Below are 14,772 nucleotides of genomic sequence, written 5' to 3'. Positions count from 1 at the left end.
CTGCAATAAACAGGCGTTCGGCGGCTTTTTACATCAAAGGATGACAGGCTAGAAACCAATCAAATCCCTGATCCCCGTATTTTTATAAATCCTGGACATGATTGGACCGGCCGAACGGGTTGAGCACTTTTATATTTGTTGAGCAGAGAGGCTGCAGTTTGACCAGCGGGCTGCGGGAACCGGCCGCACATCAGACCTACAGACGGTGTTGCTAATATAACTCCCAATGTATAACTATTATTAGACCGGCCAACAGGGAAAGTCCCGACTCTCCCGACTGACACTCCGCTACTGGCTGTAGGGAAATGTGTGCGTTTTGATCGGTGTTCGAGGCTCTTACCCCGCGACCAGATGTGACGACGTGACGCCTCACTCAGCTTCCAGGATTTGAGTCATGCTGCCTGAATTCGTTTGTGCTGAAGATCGCATACACCCATTTCAGCAGGATTATGGTCCCCCTCAAACCAGCATGCACGAGTATGTTAATTTTTTGTTTACTTTCTACACGAAGTTATGCTAACGCTATCTGTCGTTCTGTCTATCTAGTCTATCTATCTAGTCTATCTATATCTATGTATTATCTATAATTTGCATTGATATAATCTGAATATTGTACTTTACTCATCTCTCTAGTCACTCTCAATGCTCTTAAGGCAAATTCTCTCCCCAACGTGACGTCATGCAGTGCGTTGAGGGGGAAAGGAGAATCCTTGCAAACCGCTGTACTTTTTCGTTTTGTATTCCGTTTTGTGATAACCAACAACATAAAATACAATGGATAACAATTTAAATGTTTATTATCAACAAGCAAATTGCCCAAATTCGTGGAAAAAATGTACCTGCAAAACGCCCTTTAAACCAATAGCCACGCCCCAAACTCTTAGCATTGGTTGAGCCAGGGGTGCCATTTCCTGACAACCCGCTTACGAATACAGCACAAAATGAATAAATAAATTGTCAACAGATCAAATCTGATCACAGTGCACTGGTTTGATCAACCCCATTTAAATGTGATGTTTAAACTTTTAGTGTTTCACCTTTAACGTTGTGTTGTTTAAACCCTCAACACGATTCATTGTTTCCTGGAAATGTTGGCCAATTACAGCTTCCTCTTCTCATCTGTCACATCTCTCTTTGTTGTGACAGGCCTCCCTTTTGGGAAAAATAACCGAGGTACCTCTTAATAATGACTGTGGTTGCACATGGAATGTGGTGACGTAGTTTGGTTAGACACTTCGCAAGTAAGCCTTTTCAAGCGGGAAACATCATTGCATTCGTTTTTTTAATTGATGTATGGCCTGTTGTCTAGACATCGTGTCGAGCTGGTCTCACAAATGTTGGGTGGGAAAGATGTCACCCTTACACATTAGGTTTGTGTGTGTGTTTGGTTTCTAACTTCCCGTGTTTTAAGGGTAAAATGTGTGTTTTGGTAGACAAAGTCCCTGTAGGTGTTAATGCCACACAATGTTTTTGAAACATTTGTACTAGGTTTTACATGACTTCAAAAATGAAGAAAGCTGTAAAGTTGGGTGTATTTACTCTATAGTTTGTTTTTAAAGTTAAAAACATAAATCTTATGTTTTTGAAGTCTATAGATAATTGAAATTAACTTATAAAGCTTCTCAACTCCTGTTATGACCATGCAAAGCTGGTAAACACTGTAATTTTTCATAAGCAAAAAGATAAGACTCTTTGCATTTATATTAAATAAATAGAGGAAGATATATAAATATCATATTCATAACTTTTATAACAGATCAAATAAAATACATTTTAAACACAAAAAAGTGCTTTAAAGGGACAGGTCACCTAAAAATGAATTTTTTTTTATTCATTATTCACTTTCACATTTTTACAAATCGGTATAAAGGTTCTGATGAACACAAAAAAGATTGAGGAATGTTTGTAACCAAACCGATCAGAAGCCCCATTGACATCAGTAGTAGGAAGAAAGAAAACTATGGAAGTCAATGGGGCTTCCGATCGGTTTGGTTAGAAACATTTCTCAAAATATCTTTGTGTTAATCAGAACAAAGAAATGTATACAGCTTTGTAACAACATGACAGTGAGTAAATGATGACCCAATTTTCATTTTTGGGTGAACTATCCTTTAACAAAACAAACTTCCAGGCCTTGCCTAAGCAACTTCCTTTGGAATTAAAATAAAAAATATAGATTTTTTTTTAATAGACAACAGACCGTTTTTTTCTTTAAAACTTTAAACATTTTTATTTTTTAACTCATTCAGGAACAGTTAGATATTTTTCCTTATTTCCTAGTTTCTCAACTCTCATCACTCCATTATTATTAATAATCTCACTGTTACTTTATTCTATCATGTGTTCTATTATTGTCTCTCCAGACCCGTCAGCCCGTATTCGTTCAGCTTCTTCAGGGTGTTTTTCGAGTTTATCACTGTAACTGGTTGGTCCCCGCTCAGAAAGCGTCAGTGGAGAGTTGTATTAAAGTTCTGTCTGATGTGGGTGAGTGTGTCATCGGTGCCATTTCAACTTTGCATACATTCACACTAGCAATTGACAGACAATATAGAATGATCTGTGAAATAATCTGTTTGATCATAGTCAAACTGAAACTAACGCACATCCTTAATTGACATGGTGGTATAACATGCGTCAGTGCTTAAACATTTACAGGACGTCTGAATCTATTATTTCATTGTTCTCGTTAATGATTGTATAAGCTTTGTGTAAAAGCCCCATTTGTTAGCTTTAAAAAAGTAACCTTGACGACTTTTGCCTGTTAAAGTAAAAAATACTTTATTTTATAAATTGAATGTTTGGTTAGACTATTACGACATCAAAACCTCCAAAAATAAATAATCTTGCTATTTACATTTATATTCAGTCTTTTGAGTGCTCTTAATATGTAACAAATGCATTTTTTCATCTTATTAAGCCAAGAGCAGAGCAATCGCCATCCCAGTGGATTTGGACAGCCAGGTGAACAACCTGTTTGTGAAGTCCAACAATGTAGTACAGAAGACCATCCTCAATTGGAGGATGTCAGCTCGCAACGCCTCCAGAAGAGATTCAACGCTCACCACTTCAAAAGATTACAGGAACATCATCGAAAGGCTTCAGGTGAGAGGGGGGTCTTTGGAGAGCAGCTAATGAGGAAATCTGTTTATTTACTAAAACATTTCAAGTTAAGATTAGGTGCCACAAAACACACAAATGGCATCACCGTTGAAGTTATTGTTTAGCGATAGGTGGTTCAACCAGCCGTCTAACTAGCTCGCCCCAAATACAATACTCCAGACGCATTGCAAAATATAAATCTTAAAGAGGCGGGGGAGGAAAACAGGAAACTTGTTCCAGGAATACACGTGAATTGTTATGGAGAAGTGAGTCAGGGTGAGCTGTCGTTCCTTGGGAATTTTGTCCGGTGGAGTCTGATAGCAGTCGACTCTTGATACTGATCTAAGAACAGCTGTCCCCTAAATACTGCATTAAGCAGAACATTCATCCTGTCCTGAAAGTTTTTGATTTGTTGACATAGTATGAAAAGCTGACATCTGCATTTCTTCGCTAACTTTCACATGTCATTCAGAAGGGAGATTGGGGGTGTGGACAGAGGTCAATGTGTGTGGGTTGTCAGCATGTCTGGAGGGGTGAGTTAGCAAGTTGCGGTAAACCTTGGGTTCATCACATGTGTCTCCACCCTCACGCAACAGTGGCGTTGACCCGGCAAGTGTTTGCGTGGCTCATGTTTTTGTTATGTGCCTAGAGACTCGCTGCATTCAATTTTAGAAAGGTCATGAAATGTCCCAAAAGCAGCTTTATGCACTTTCCAATAAACAATCACCCCCATAAGTATTTTTGTTAAAATAATAAATGTTTGTTTAAATAATTTAACTGATACTTTTTGTTTAAAAAAATATTTTACATTTGAAAATATACATACATAAATACAGGTCATTGAAAGTTTTCTGGAAAAAAATCCATATTATTCCCTGTGTAGTGTAGGATAACAAAATAAAAATTCTAGACTTTTTAAGCACACGTGCTAACTGTTCACTTTAAATGCTTATATCTTCTGTATGTGAATGTTGATTCATACCAAAATGCTTTTTTGCATAGTTGTGTTTGACACATGAAACGTCTCGGGTTATGTATGTAACTGTTGTTCCCTGAGAAGGGAACGAGACGCTGCGTCTCCCTTGCCATACTTCCTGTGTCCCTTTAATGCCGTCTTTGGCATTATTTCAAATAGCGATATACTTCCTGGCTCCCGCGTCACCCTGTCTTTGTCGTTAAGCCTCACCATTGGTTGAATTTGTTATACACATTCAGACGCACTTTCCCCTGGAGGCGTCCCCAAAGTGTCACCGCAGCGAGAGTTCCCTCGAAAGGGAATTGTATGTATCTTAAAAGGTAACACGATTTAACCATGCACTCACATTTAGTCCTTGAAATTGAGGGTATTGGACCTGGAAAGTCCTTGAAAAGTCCTTGAATTTGAAGTTAACTAAGGTGTGGGAACCCTGTATAGTCTCCATCTCTCTGAAAATGCAATTCTCATGAACGATATATTTTCAGACTGGTAATTAAATGTGAGAAATATTTTAGGAAGAAAAACTATGTTGTTCAACCATGCAACTGGTCCTCTGTGTTATATTAATGCTGTCACTACCATATGATACAAGTTTATTTATTTGCAGTTGACTCCAAAGCTCTGACTTTGTTGTTTAATGCTGTACTGTCTGTGTTTGATAGGACATTGTGTCTGCTCTGGAGGATCGGTTGCGGCCGCTGGTTCAGGCTGAGCTCTCCGTGTTGGTGGATGTTCTGCACCGGCCCGAACTCCTGTTTCCGGAAAACACAGATGCACGACGGAAATGTGAGAGCGGAGGATTCATCTCCAAGTGGGTTTATATTCTTCTTAACAATGCTCCAATATAACCCGATTGTATTTATTGAGTTGGGGATATCACTCAGTCATGTTTACTGGTGTGACCTAGTGCAGAAGAGATGTATGTAGATACAGTATGTTTCATTTTACGCAGCGTTTGTATGCTTCAGCTTTTATCCAAAGATCTCATTTGACCTGATAATCGTTTGGTTTCCTGTCCAGATCTTTAACTATGAAACCACACTACCACAGTTCTACTTCGAAGTAGTCACGTACTCTGGTGTCCCAACTGAGGATGCTGACAGAGTAATATTAGACTACTGTGTCTTTCAATGTGTTGTTTGATTTAGAAATTTCATTCGCTGTATATTTGAATAGTTTTATATACTGTATGCTTCTGTGTAGCTCAGTGGTAAAGCATTGTGTTAGCAGCGTAAAAGCTCATGGGTTTGAACTCAGGGGAGACACATACTGATAAAAATGTATATCTTGTAATGGCACTGTATGATGCTTTGGATAAAAGCATCTGCCAAGTGCCAAATGCATTAATGGAAATTTAATGTAAATGTAAGAAAACCTGTTATTCAAACCTTAATTCACCCAAATATAATAACTCAGTCATTTTTATTCACTCTTATCTTCCAAACTTTTCCATTAAACACAAAAAAAGATATGAAGAGCTCAGATGTAAAACCCACTAAGTGCATTTGACATGTTTTCTTATAAATGAGCATTTTATTATTAGGCTCTTATTTTTAGGTTCAATAATTTTACTTTAATGGCAATGAAAATATTAGTCAGTTATTGAAAGTGCCAAATGTCACTTTAGTCATTTCAAAAGTATAAAACAAATTTGACTGTCTTCTGCCACAAAACCCTCTAAGTGCATGCAAGCTTTTTGGCAAAAACCTTTACATAACCCTTGTGGGTGTGTTCAAATTCACTACCCTTTCGGGTTGTTTGTGTACAAAAAAGGCCACTAAATTAAACGGCTGTAAAAATGTATCAGATTAAAGGAAAAGTCTACCCATTTTCAATATTAAAATATGTTATTACCTTAACTAAGAAGAGTTGATACATCCCTCTATCATCTTAGTGCGTGCACGTAAGCGCTGGGGCGCGCTGCGACACTTCAATAGCATTTAGCTTAGCCCCATTCATTCAATGGTACCACTCAGAGATAAAGTTAGAAGTGACCAAACACATCAACGTTTTTCCTATTTAAAACGAGTAGTTATACGAGCAAGTTTGGTGGTACAAAATAAAACGTAGCGCTTTTCTGAGCAGATTTAAAAGAGGAACTATATTGTATGGTGGAACAGCACTTTTGGGAGTACTTCGACTCGGCGCAGTAACACCCTCCCTCTCCCATTATGAGAGGGAGAAGGGGAGCGGATTTTTCAGGCGAGTTGAAGTACTCCCAAAAGTGCTGTTCCGCCATACAATATAGTTCCTCTTTTAAATCTGCTCAGAAAAGCACTACGTTTTATTTTGTACCACCAAACTTGCTCGTATAACTACTCGTCTTAAATAGGAAAAACGTTGATGTGTTTGGTCACTTCTAACTTTATCTCTGAGTGGTACCATTGAATGAATGGGGCTAAGCTAAATGCTATTGAAGTGTCGCAGCGCGCTCCAGCGCTTACGTGCACGCACTAAGATGATAGAGGGATGTATCAACTTTTAGTTAAGGTAATAACATAGTTTAATATTGAAAATGAGTAGACTATTCCTTTAATATTTTTTCAATTTTTTTTCATAAATCTGTTAATCAATCTCAGTACTGATCAAAACTACCAAATGTTTAAAAAAATCCATGATTTTAACTCTTTAATTGCCAAGTTCAAAAGTGGTGTCACTGATTTGGGGGAAAACACACACAAATTGACAGATTTTCAATATAAAAAGTGATTGTGGACTGGATTTTTTTTAACCTTTTTTCACAGTCTTGGGCATGCCAGATTGGTAAAAACATTGGCTTTAATGCATTTTTAGTTTTTGTGCAGGATCAGTTTTAAAAAATGTTCACCCTCATTACTGTTTTTGCCCCATTGACTTCCATTATCTCTCTTTCTCTCACTTATATGCTGTTATACTCCATATAACTCAATGTACAAGCCAGAAATTAAGCTGTTTTTGCACAGGCGGGCCTACTAAAGGGTTAATGGTGCCAGATGGTGATAAACAGTAAAAATGACAAATTTTACCTCTTAGCAAAAGGAAAAACTGCCAACAATCAAAAAATGCATGATAATAAGGTGTCATGGCTTTGCAATTAAAAAATTTCGTTATAATGGAAATCAATGGGGCAAAAATGGCCATGAACAACTAATTAGGGAGAAAAAAATAAAAGCTGATGCTGCACAAAAATAAAAAATGCATTAAAGCTAATATTTTTACAAATCTTTTACAAACCCAAGACTGTGAAAAAGGTAAAAAAATCTAGTCCACAATCAATTTTTATAATGAAAATCTGTCATTTTGTGTGTTTTTTGTCATCAAATCAGTGACACCACTTATGAACTTGGCAATTAAAGAGTTAAAATCATGGAAATTTTGTAAGCATTTGGTAGTTTTGATCAGTACTGAGGGTGATTAAGAGATTTATGAAAAAAATAAAAAATAAAATTCTGATACATTTTTACATCCGTTTAATTTAGTGGCTTTTTTGTACACGAACAACCCGTAAGGGTAGTAAATTTGCCTACGGTATATTGTTGAGTTTTAAAAAATTTCAAAGCATTTTTTCAAAATATGTGTCAATATAAGATTTGTCACCAAAAATTATTCCATTTGGTGAAACACAGAAAAAGTTGTGGCCAAATTAAGACACAAAAATGTCAAAAAATGGCCTAAACACACACAAAAAAATCCTCTTCTTTGGACAAGACATAGTGAACCGATACTACCAACATTGCAAATTATGAAAGTCCGAATTTAAAAATGAAGAAACTGAAGCACACATTAGGGGGGCTGTGATGCATGTGGCTCTCACATTCGGGCTGTATTCAGGTCCAAGTACACAAGTGAGATAAGTTTGAATGTAATCCACAGTCGTTGCTAAAAAATCAGCGTGGCTTTTAACAGATTCTGCATATAAACCGGTATTTCTGTTTTGCCTGATGCCAGGATTAAGTGGATTTCAAGTGAAAGTATTTGATGAACGTTTAATACGTGCCAAGGGCATTCACTTATTATCTTTATCTCAGTTTTGACAGAGGTGGCATGAAAGGTGGGGTGGATGATTTTTGAAAAACACTTTGGAAAAGAGAGTCAAGCCGAGTACCAAAACACACTTGTAGCCAATCAGCAGTAAGAGGCGTGTCTACTTACCAGCATCGTTGCCTGGGTTGTGTATGTGTGGGACGGGTCTATGAATAAAAGGTCCAGATTCTATTGGGTTATGGGCGTGCTTGTTTAGGTGATTTCAAATGTCAACATTGGCTTACAGAAATCATGCACCCCGCCTTTAAGCGGCTCTTGCTTCTAATATTTTGCCGAAAGTTTACATGGCTTATTTTCAATTGGGGACTGGGCTTGTAGATGACCACAAATGACCAAAGTATAAAACATACAGTACATTGAAATATGAATACGAAACATAAAATATGGCTTTTAAAAATACTGACTTATTTTTCAGTCAACCTCTCCTATGGATTAAACAGTAAAAAAGTGCTGGGTAAACCCAGCTGTTGGGATAAATTAACCCAGTAAATGTTTATATGTGACCCAACAATAGGTTAAAACAACCCAGCATTTTGGGTTGACAAAATCCAGGGTAGGTAAGTTCCCTTTTTGACCCATTTCTAGGTTGAAAAACCCTGCATTTTTATTAGTAAAAACCTTTGCAATATACAAACATTTTGCAACATATCTTGTCTTAGCATTTTAATAGTGAAGAGAAGGTTTTTCATGAAAGTGACTAAATAATGTCATTTTTTGGTAACCTAGCCTTTTAAGCCACTGTATGAGAGAGATACCATCACCTTTCCAGCAAACATTGGCCACATTAACCAATCAAAATTAGATCTCTTTGTCAAGGCTTCTGTACGTGCTACAAAACAGATTATGTGTGTTTGTGCGGTCGTCTGTGTCTGTTTGCTTGAAGTCTGGGTTGTTGTATGAGTAATCTTCAGGTGTCCGATAAGCTGATGTAGAAAAAAGTTAAGTTACAATTCGAGCTTCCATTGTCATTTGCATGACTAAATCGACCACATATTGTATCTATAGCTCACATCAATTCAGTTCTATTGATCCTCTTCCCTTTGATCAAGACAGAACTGTGTAGTTTTATCATTACATGATCATCATTGACATTTAGTCATTCAGTAGGTGATTTTATTTTTTGGTTTCTTTGAGTGTTTTTCTCCATGGCACAATAATGATGATTTATAGATAAACCCTTAAAGGGATATAAGCCTACAACCTTTATCAGCTCAAATTTTTAAAGGTGAAATGTGCACTATTGGCATCAGGCCCGGATTAACACAGTGAAGTGCCCCAGGGTGACCAAATTTCAAGCCCCCCCCCAAAAAAAATTAGACATTATATTATATATTATATTGAACTCTAGTCATTCAGGTTCCAGACTAACTTTTTTTATTAGTAGCACTGTAGCCCCTGAATTTTAGGAGGGCCAGCAGAAAATTTGGGGCACACCTTAAATCAGCCTGCAAAGCAATTATTCAATTTTTTTCCAAAATAACTGCATTACTGAAAAATACTAAATAGACTTAAAACCCGATCGCGCATTCCATAGTTTTGTCGGGTGCCGCACATGCACGAGTACTTGTAAAAAATAAACATTTTGGCTGCGGTCTGGAGGCCCTTGGTGCCCCCCATGGCCTAGTGCCCCAGGGCACTCGTCCAATCCCGTCTATGGATAATCCGGCCCTGATTGGCATGCAAGACGACTGAAAATAAAAGTGTTTCTCAAAAACTCTCATTATTGCCTTTCTGTATAACTACTATGCCGCTCGTCCTTACTTATTATGATTAAAACATCCCTGTGCATTTCTCTTTCAGATTAATAAAACACACCAAACAGCTTTTAGAAGAGAACGAGGAGCGCTTGTGCATAAAGGTCCTGCAGACACTTCGAGAAATGATGACCAAAGACCGCGGCTATGGGGATAAGGTAACACGGCTATTGCGCTCACTAAACACATTTTAAATGACCTTCTGCATCTCTCACTACAGAACTAGCTATTAAAGTCAGTTATTAAGTTTTGATGAAATTGCATGAATCCCTTTCTGTGTGTTATATTTAACATAAAAATCCCAAAAACGGGACCCACAGGTTTTACCAGAAATGCCACTCAAAGTCTATTTCAAAAGACTGACACAGCTAAAGTGTGGTTTATAAGTCTGTATGGTTTAATACACATAAGCACACACAGATTCGAACACACACACATCTGATCATGAGTCATATCTTCCTGACACCTGCACGTTTGAGTTTGTAGGTTATCACTGCATTCAGAAATAAACGCCTCACTCCATTTGTAATGCTTAACCAGCATGTACTAAGTAAATTAACATCACTACCATATTTAAACATCCAAATAACGTAGCGTTAGCTGTAAAACTTTTGCTTTAAAACTAAACAACAGGTCTTTGTTGCATCTTTGGGATTTTCTTCAATTCTGGGCTCTTTTGTGTTAAGTAGGGGTTTATTTTTATTTAAACAGATTTCTTATTTTTTACATTTTATTATTCGTTATATTGAAAACTTTTTACCATTCATTAATTATTAAATTGTGCCCGATTTTTAAATGCATTTAATTTTTAGATGTTATAGTTGCACCCTGTCCTATTTTTAAGGATTTATATACAGGGTGTGATTTGCTGGGTGGTTGGGGGGGATATCTTTATATCCCTGCCTCTGGTTAATTTTATAAAAATTAAATAAACTCATAAACTATTATTTTTATTTTATTTTTTTTATTTCATTGCAAGGCCTAAAGTGCTTGTAATTGAAGAAACAACCCAACATCTTATAGTTTAATAGATTGCGACGAGTGCTTCTAAACAATGCTACCTAATAATAAATCTGCGTCATGTGACTAACTGTTTGGCATTGGTTTTAGCGTAACCGGTCACTTCCCTCACAACACTAACTCTGTATGCTCTTCTTTTCCAGTTAATTGCCTTTGATGATGAGCTGGATGTTGCTGAGGTTGTTTAATTTATTTTGGTTTTCAGTTTTGGGCTGTTTAGTTTGGCTTTCCGCTCGCGTGCTTCTGTAGTCGCCCTACTTAATACCAGTTTTCTGTCCAAGCTTTTTCTGTCAATGTGACTTCACCACAAACCGACAGTCTTGTTTTTCTGTCCATGTGTCGAGGTCGATCTCACCTGATAGTTTCAGTGTGTGATAGTATGTGTGTGCGCTCACGTGTCTCATCACTGGCCTTGTTATAGAGAGCGTGTATGTGTTGCCTCAGAAACATGTGTGTAAATGAATCAAGCAACCATCTTTGTTCACGATTCCTTTGTGTAATTCTAGTTACTTACTTTTATGCTGGAGAGATATGAGCAACCGTGGTTTACAGAGATATTACAGCATCTTTTCCCAGTTGTGCTTTGAAAAGCATTTTTCATGTTATTCTCTAAAGAAATCTGATTTTATGGTAGAAGCACAGTTGCTGGTGTAATTCGAGTCAAACACACAACACTCTTAAAATGTAAGGTTCCTAAAAGAATCTTTGTTTGGTTATACGGTCCCATAAAGATCCTTTAACATCCGCATTTCGTTTAAAAGGTTCTTTATAGAACCAAGCATAAAAGTGCTTCACGATATCATAGAAGAACCATTTTTGTATGGTTCCATCAAGAAACTTTAATATCCAAAAAGGTTTTTACAAAAGGTTCATCTTTAGATTATAAAAAGGTATGAACGTATTGATTCTTCTAAGAACCTTTCAGGATCCAAAAATGGTTCCTCTATGGCACTGCTGTGAAGAACCTCTTAACTCTTTTGCCGCCAGCATTTTTTTAAAAAGTTGGTAGCCAGCGCCAGCATTTTTCATGATTATCACAAAAGTTTATGACTTCCAGAAAATGTTCTTCTTGATATAAACATACTATATGAAATGAAAGAACAGACCCTCTGCTTTTAAACATATAAAAACTTTTCATCAAACCTTCATTAGTTCTCAAATATGGGTAGGTTTCTTCAAAAACACAAACTTTTGAGGAAAAAATTGAGATAATTCCATTTTTATGAAGGACTTTTAATTGAGATCCCATTCAGCGTGATCCCCAAAACATACACTGAGTTCTTCACGTGAAGCGTTACTTCCAGGTTGCATAAGTTGCGAAAGAGCGCCAATAATAATAGCGGTTCTCATAATTGATGATTTAAAGGTATTGCGGAGGATTTTCTTTTTCCGGGTGGATCATCAAGACTATTGGTCCTCCTAGTTGTCAATCAGGAGTGTTGCGCAATTGCATTTTTTTTTAAAGTGGAGAAGGCGGTTCTTTTCTCAAATTCAGTTGTCAATGGTGGTGAAAGAGTTAAGCACCTTTAATTTTTAAGAGTGTAGCCAAAACTGGTCCAGGTAAGTTTTTGCATAGTCGATATGATGAAAGAAGTTTTTAAGTTAATTTGCTTTTACATGTGGCCTGTTAATGTAGACTGTGGTGGATCTTCTTGTGTTTTGTGTAACCCTTTGGATTTTGTTATTAGATCCACTATGAAACCGCATTTTCAGATATCAGTACACTATTATTTAGATGGGATTTCAGTCTGCGCCATTTTATTTTTAGAAAGTGTGATAAGAATCGAGTGTAAAAGCTTGTACTTAGATGTGCATTTCCTTAAAGGGATAGTTCGGCCAAAAATGATATTAAACCCATGATTTACTCACCCCCAAGCTGTCCGAGTTGCATATGTCCATCGTTTTTCAGACAAACACATTTTCGAATATTTTAGAAAATGTTTTAGATCTTTCAGTTTGTTAAATGTAATGTTACGGGGTCCACCCATACGTCCATCCTTCACAAATTAAATCCAAACGGCTCCAGGATGATAAACAAAGGTCTTCTGAGGGTAATCCGCGCGGTGTTGTTGTAGAAATATCCATATTTAAAACTTTATTAACGAAAATAAATACCTTCCGGTAGCGCCGCCACCTTAGACTCCTCTGTATTCAGGAGAGAGTATTCGCGTAGTGTACGCACTTTTCTTAGTGACGTATGACAAATTCGGAGGGCGGGGGACAGAGCAGCAACAGAGTAGCCTCAGTAGGCTGCGTAAGCTCTCATCCTGAATTCGGACGCGACTAAGATGGCGGCACTACCGGAAGGTATTTATTTTCGTTAATAAAGTTTTAAATATGGATATTTCTACAACAACACGGCAAGGATTACCCTCAGAAGACCTTTGTTTATCATCCTGGAGCCGTTTGGATTTAATTTGTGAAGAATGGACGCACATTTTTTTGGACTTGAAGGTCATGGACCCCGTAACATTACATTTGATTAACTGAAAGATCTAAAACATTTTCTAAAATATCCGAAAATGTGTTTGTCTGAAAAACGATGGACATATGCAACTCGGACAGCTTGGGGGTGAGTAAATCATGGGTTTAATATCATTTTTGGCCGAACTATCCCTTTAAGGCAATTCCAGTGCTTGTAATAGAGCACAAAGGACGCTGTTAAAGTTACATTAGGATATAGATTATAGGCTGTTGTTGTTTTATGATGCAACAACATTTGATGGAGATGAATTTAATTTCCTTTAGGATTTCTTTGCATTAACTTCATTTTATCTGAGGAATGACTGTGTACATTTGAATTCGTGCAAACTGTATGTGCTTGCATTTTATAGACCGTTTCCGCTGTAACATCATAAACAAGTGTCTTTCGTGGTCAACACGTAACTTCCGGTAAACTCCGCTAAGAATAAATAACAATAACAACAAAGTCCTTTTAAAGTAGTTTATTTATATAACAAGCAAAATAAACAAGACGTAGATTACCTAGGAAACCAAAACATTTGTTATTTTCAACGAAGTATTTGTTCAAGGGTTCTGGTGAGCAATCAGTCAGACCATTAAAAAACTGAAACCACAAGTAAAGTTCTGACCAGACGCTTAACCTTGACAACGCACGTGCGTCCGATTAAATGTCTATAATGTTATTGTAATATAGGCACAATCGTCTGCTGTCAGTTTTAAGGATGAAATGCAACATGTGTATGTGCGTGTGCCGTGTGTGTGTCAGTAGTTTAACCTTTGCCTCATGCTTTATGACTGTATGTGCGAGGTTGAAGGGTGTGAGCTTGTGGGAAGTTTTTTGTTGTAAATTAAGGTCAACACAAACATGTCACTAACAGGATGAACTCATAGCATTTTTTACAATGATCAAACTCAATAAGTAAAATAAAAACTTTTAATAAATATGCTAACATGACCACTCATTCGAGTTGATATAATAGAAATTGTAAGTTTTAGTTAAAATATTTTATATTTTGATAAAATTCATATCTTGTAATGCAACCATGTTGATAGCAGACAAATAAAAAGCAACAAACTCAAATTATAAAGTGATTATTTGTGACCCTGCATGTGAAAACTCAGCTGAATGAATTTTGTGTCATTTGCTATTTTCTACATTGTATAATGTAAAGAACATTTTGTAAAAATACAACCTTGATGTCTTTAAATTTGACTAAGATTATGTCAATGATTGAAATCGTTGTAAAATCGATGACGTCCTAATCTCATAGATTATGAGACTTTATCTTGGATTTCACATACTGTAGGGTCACGTTTTATAAAAGTAACGTTTTCAAAAGTTCTTGTTGAAAAAGATGAAAAAACAACCAACGTGTTACGGTTTTATACTGTAGATGTGCTCTCAACCACATAATGTAAATACAATGATGTTGACAA

The 14,772-nt window shown here is 36.8% G+C and overlaps 1 protein-coding gene across 4 annotated transcripts in view; it reads left to right on the top strand.

The window, feature by feature from the left end:
• The window catches only part of itpr1b (inositol 1,4,5-trisphosphate receptor, type 1b), a 145,646-nt gene that overhangs the window by 64,486 nt on the left and 66,388 nt on the right, over nucleotides 1–14,772 (top strand). For 3 of the 4 annotated variants that reach the window (XM_065240970.2, XM_065240969.2, XM_065240968.2), the window contains exons 36-40: nucleotides 2,364–2,484; nucleotides 2,918–3,102; nucleotides 4,738–4,886; nucleotides 9,899–10,010; nucleotides 11,016–11,051. In XM_065240970.2, coding sequence (XP_065097042.1) covers nucleotides 2,364–2,484; nucleotides 2,918–3,102; nucleotides 4,738–4,886; nucleotides 9,899–10,010; nucleotides 11,016–11,051 — 603 coding nt within the window. The remainder of the gene's footprint in view (nucleotides 1–2,363; nucleotides 2,485–2,917; nucleotides 3,103–4,737; nucleotides 4,887–9,898; nucleotides 10,011–11,015; nucleotides 11,052–14,772) is intronic. The other variant, XM_065240971.2, reaches the window with a different exon arrangement.

Source organism: Paramisgurnus dabryanus, chromosome 14 (assembly GCF_030506205.2).
Source record: "Paramisgurnus dabryanus chromosome 14, PD_genome_1.1, whole genome shotgun sequence".
Taxonomy (NCBI): Eukaryota; Metazoa; Chordata; class Actinopteri; order Cypriniformes; family Cobitidae; genus Paramisgurnus; species Paramisgurnus dabryanus.
Note: the sequence above shows the minus strand (reverse complement) of the source record. Positions and strands in the feature narration are given on the sequence as shown.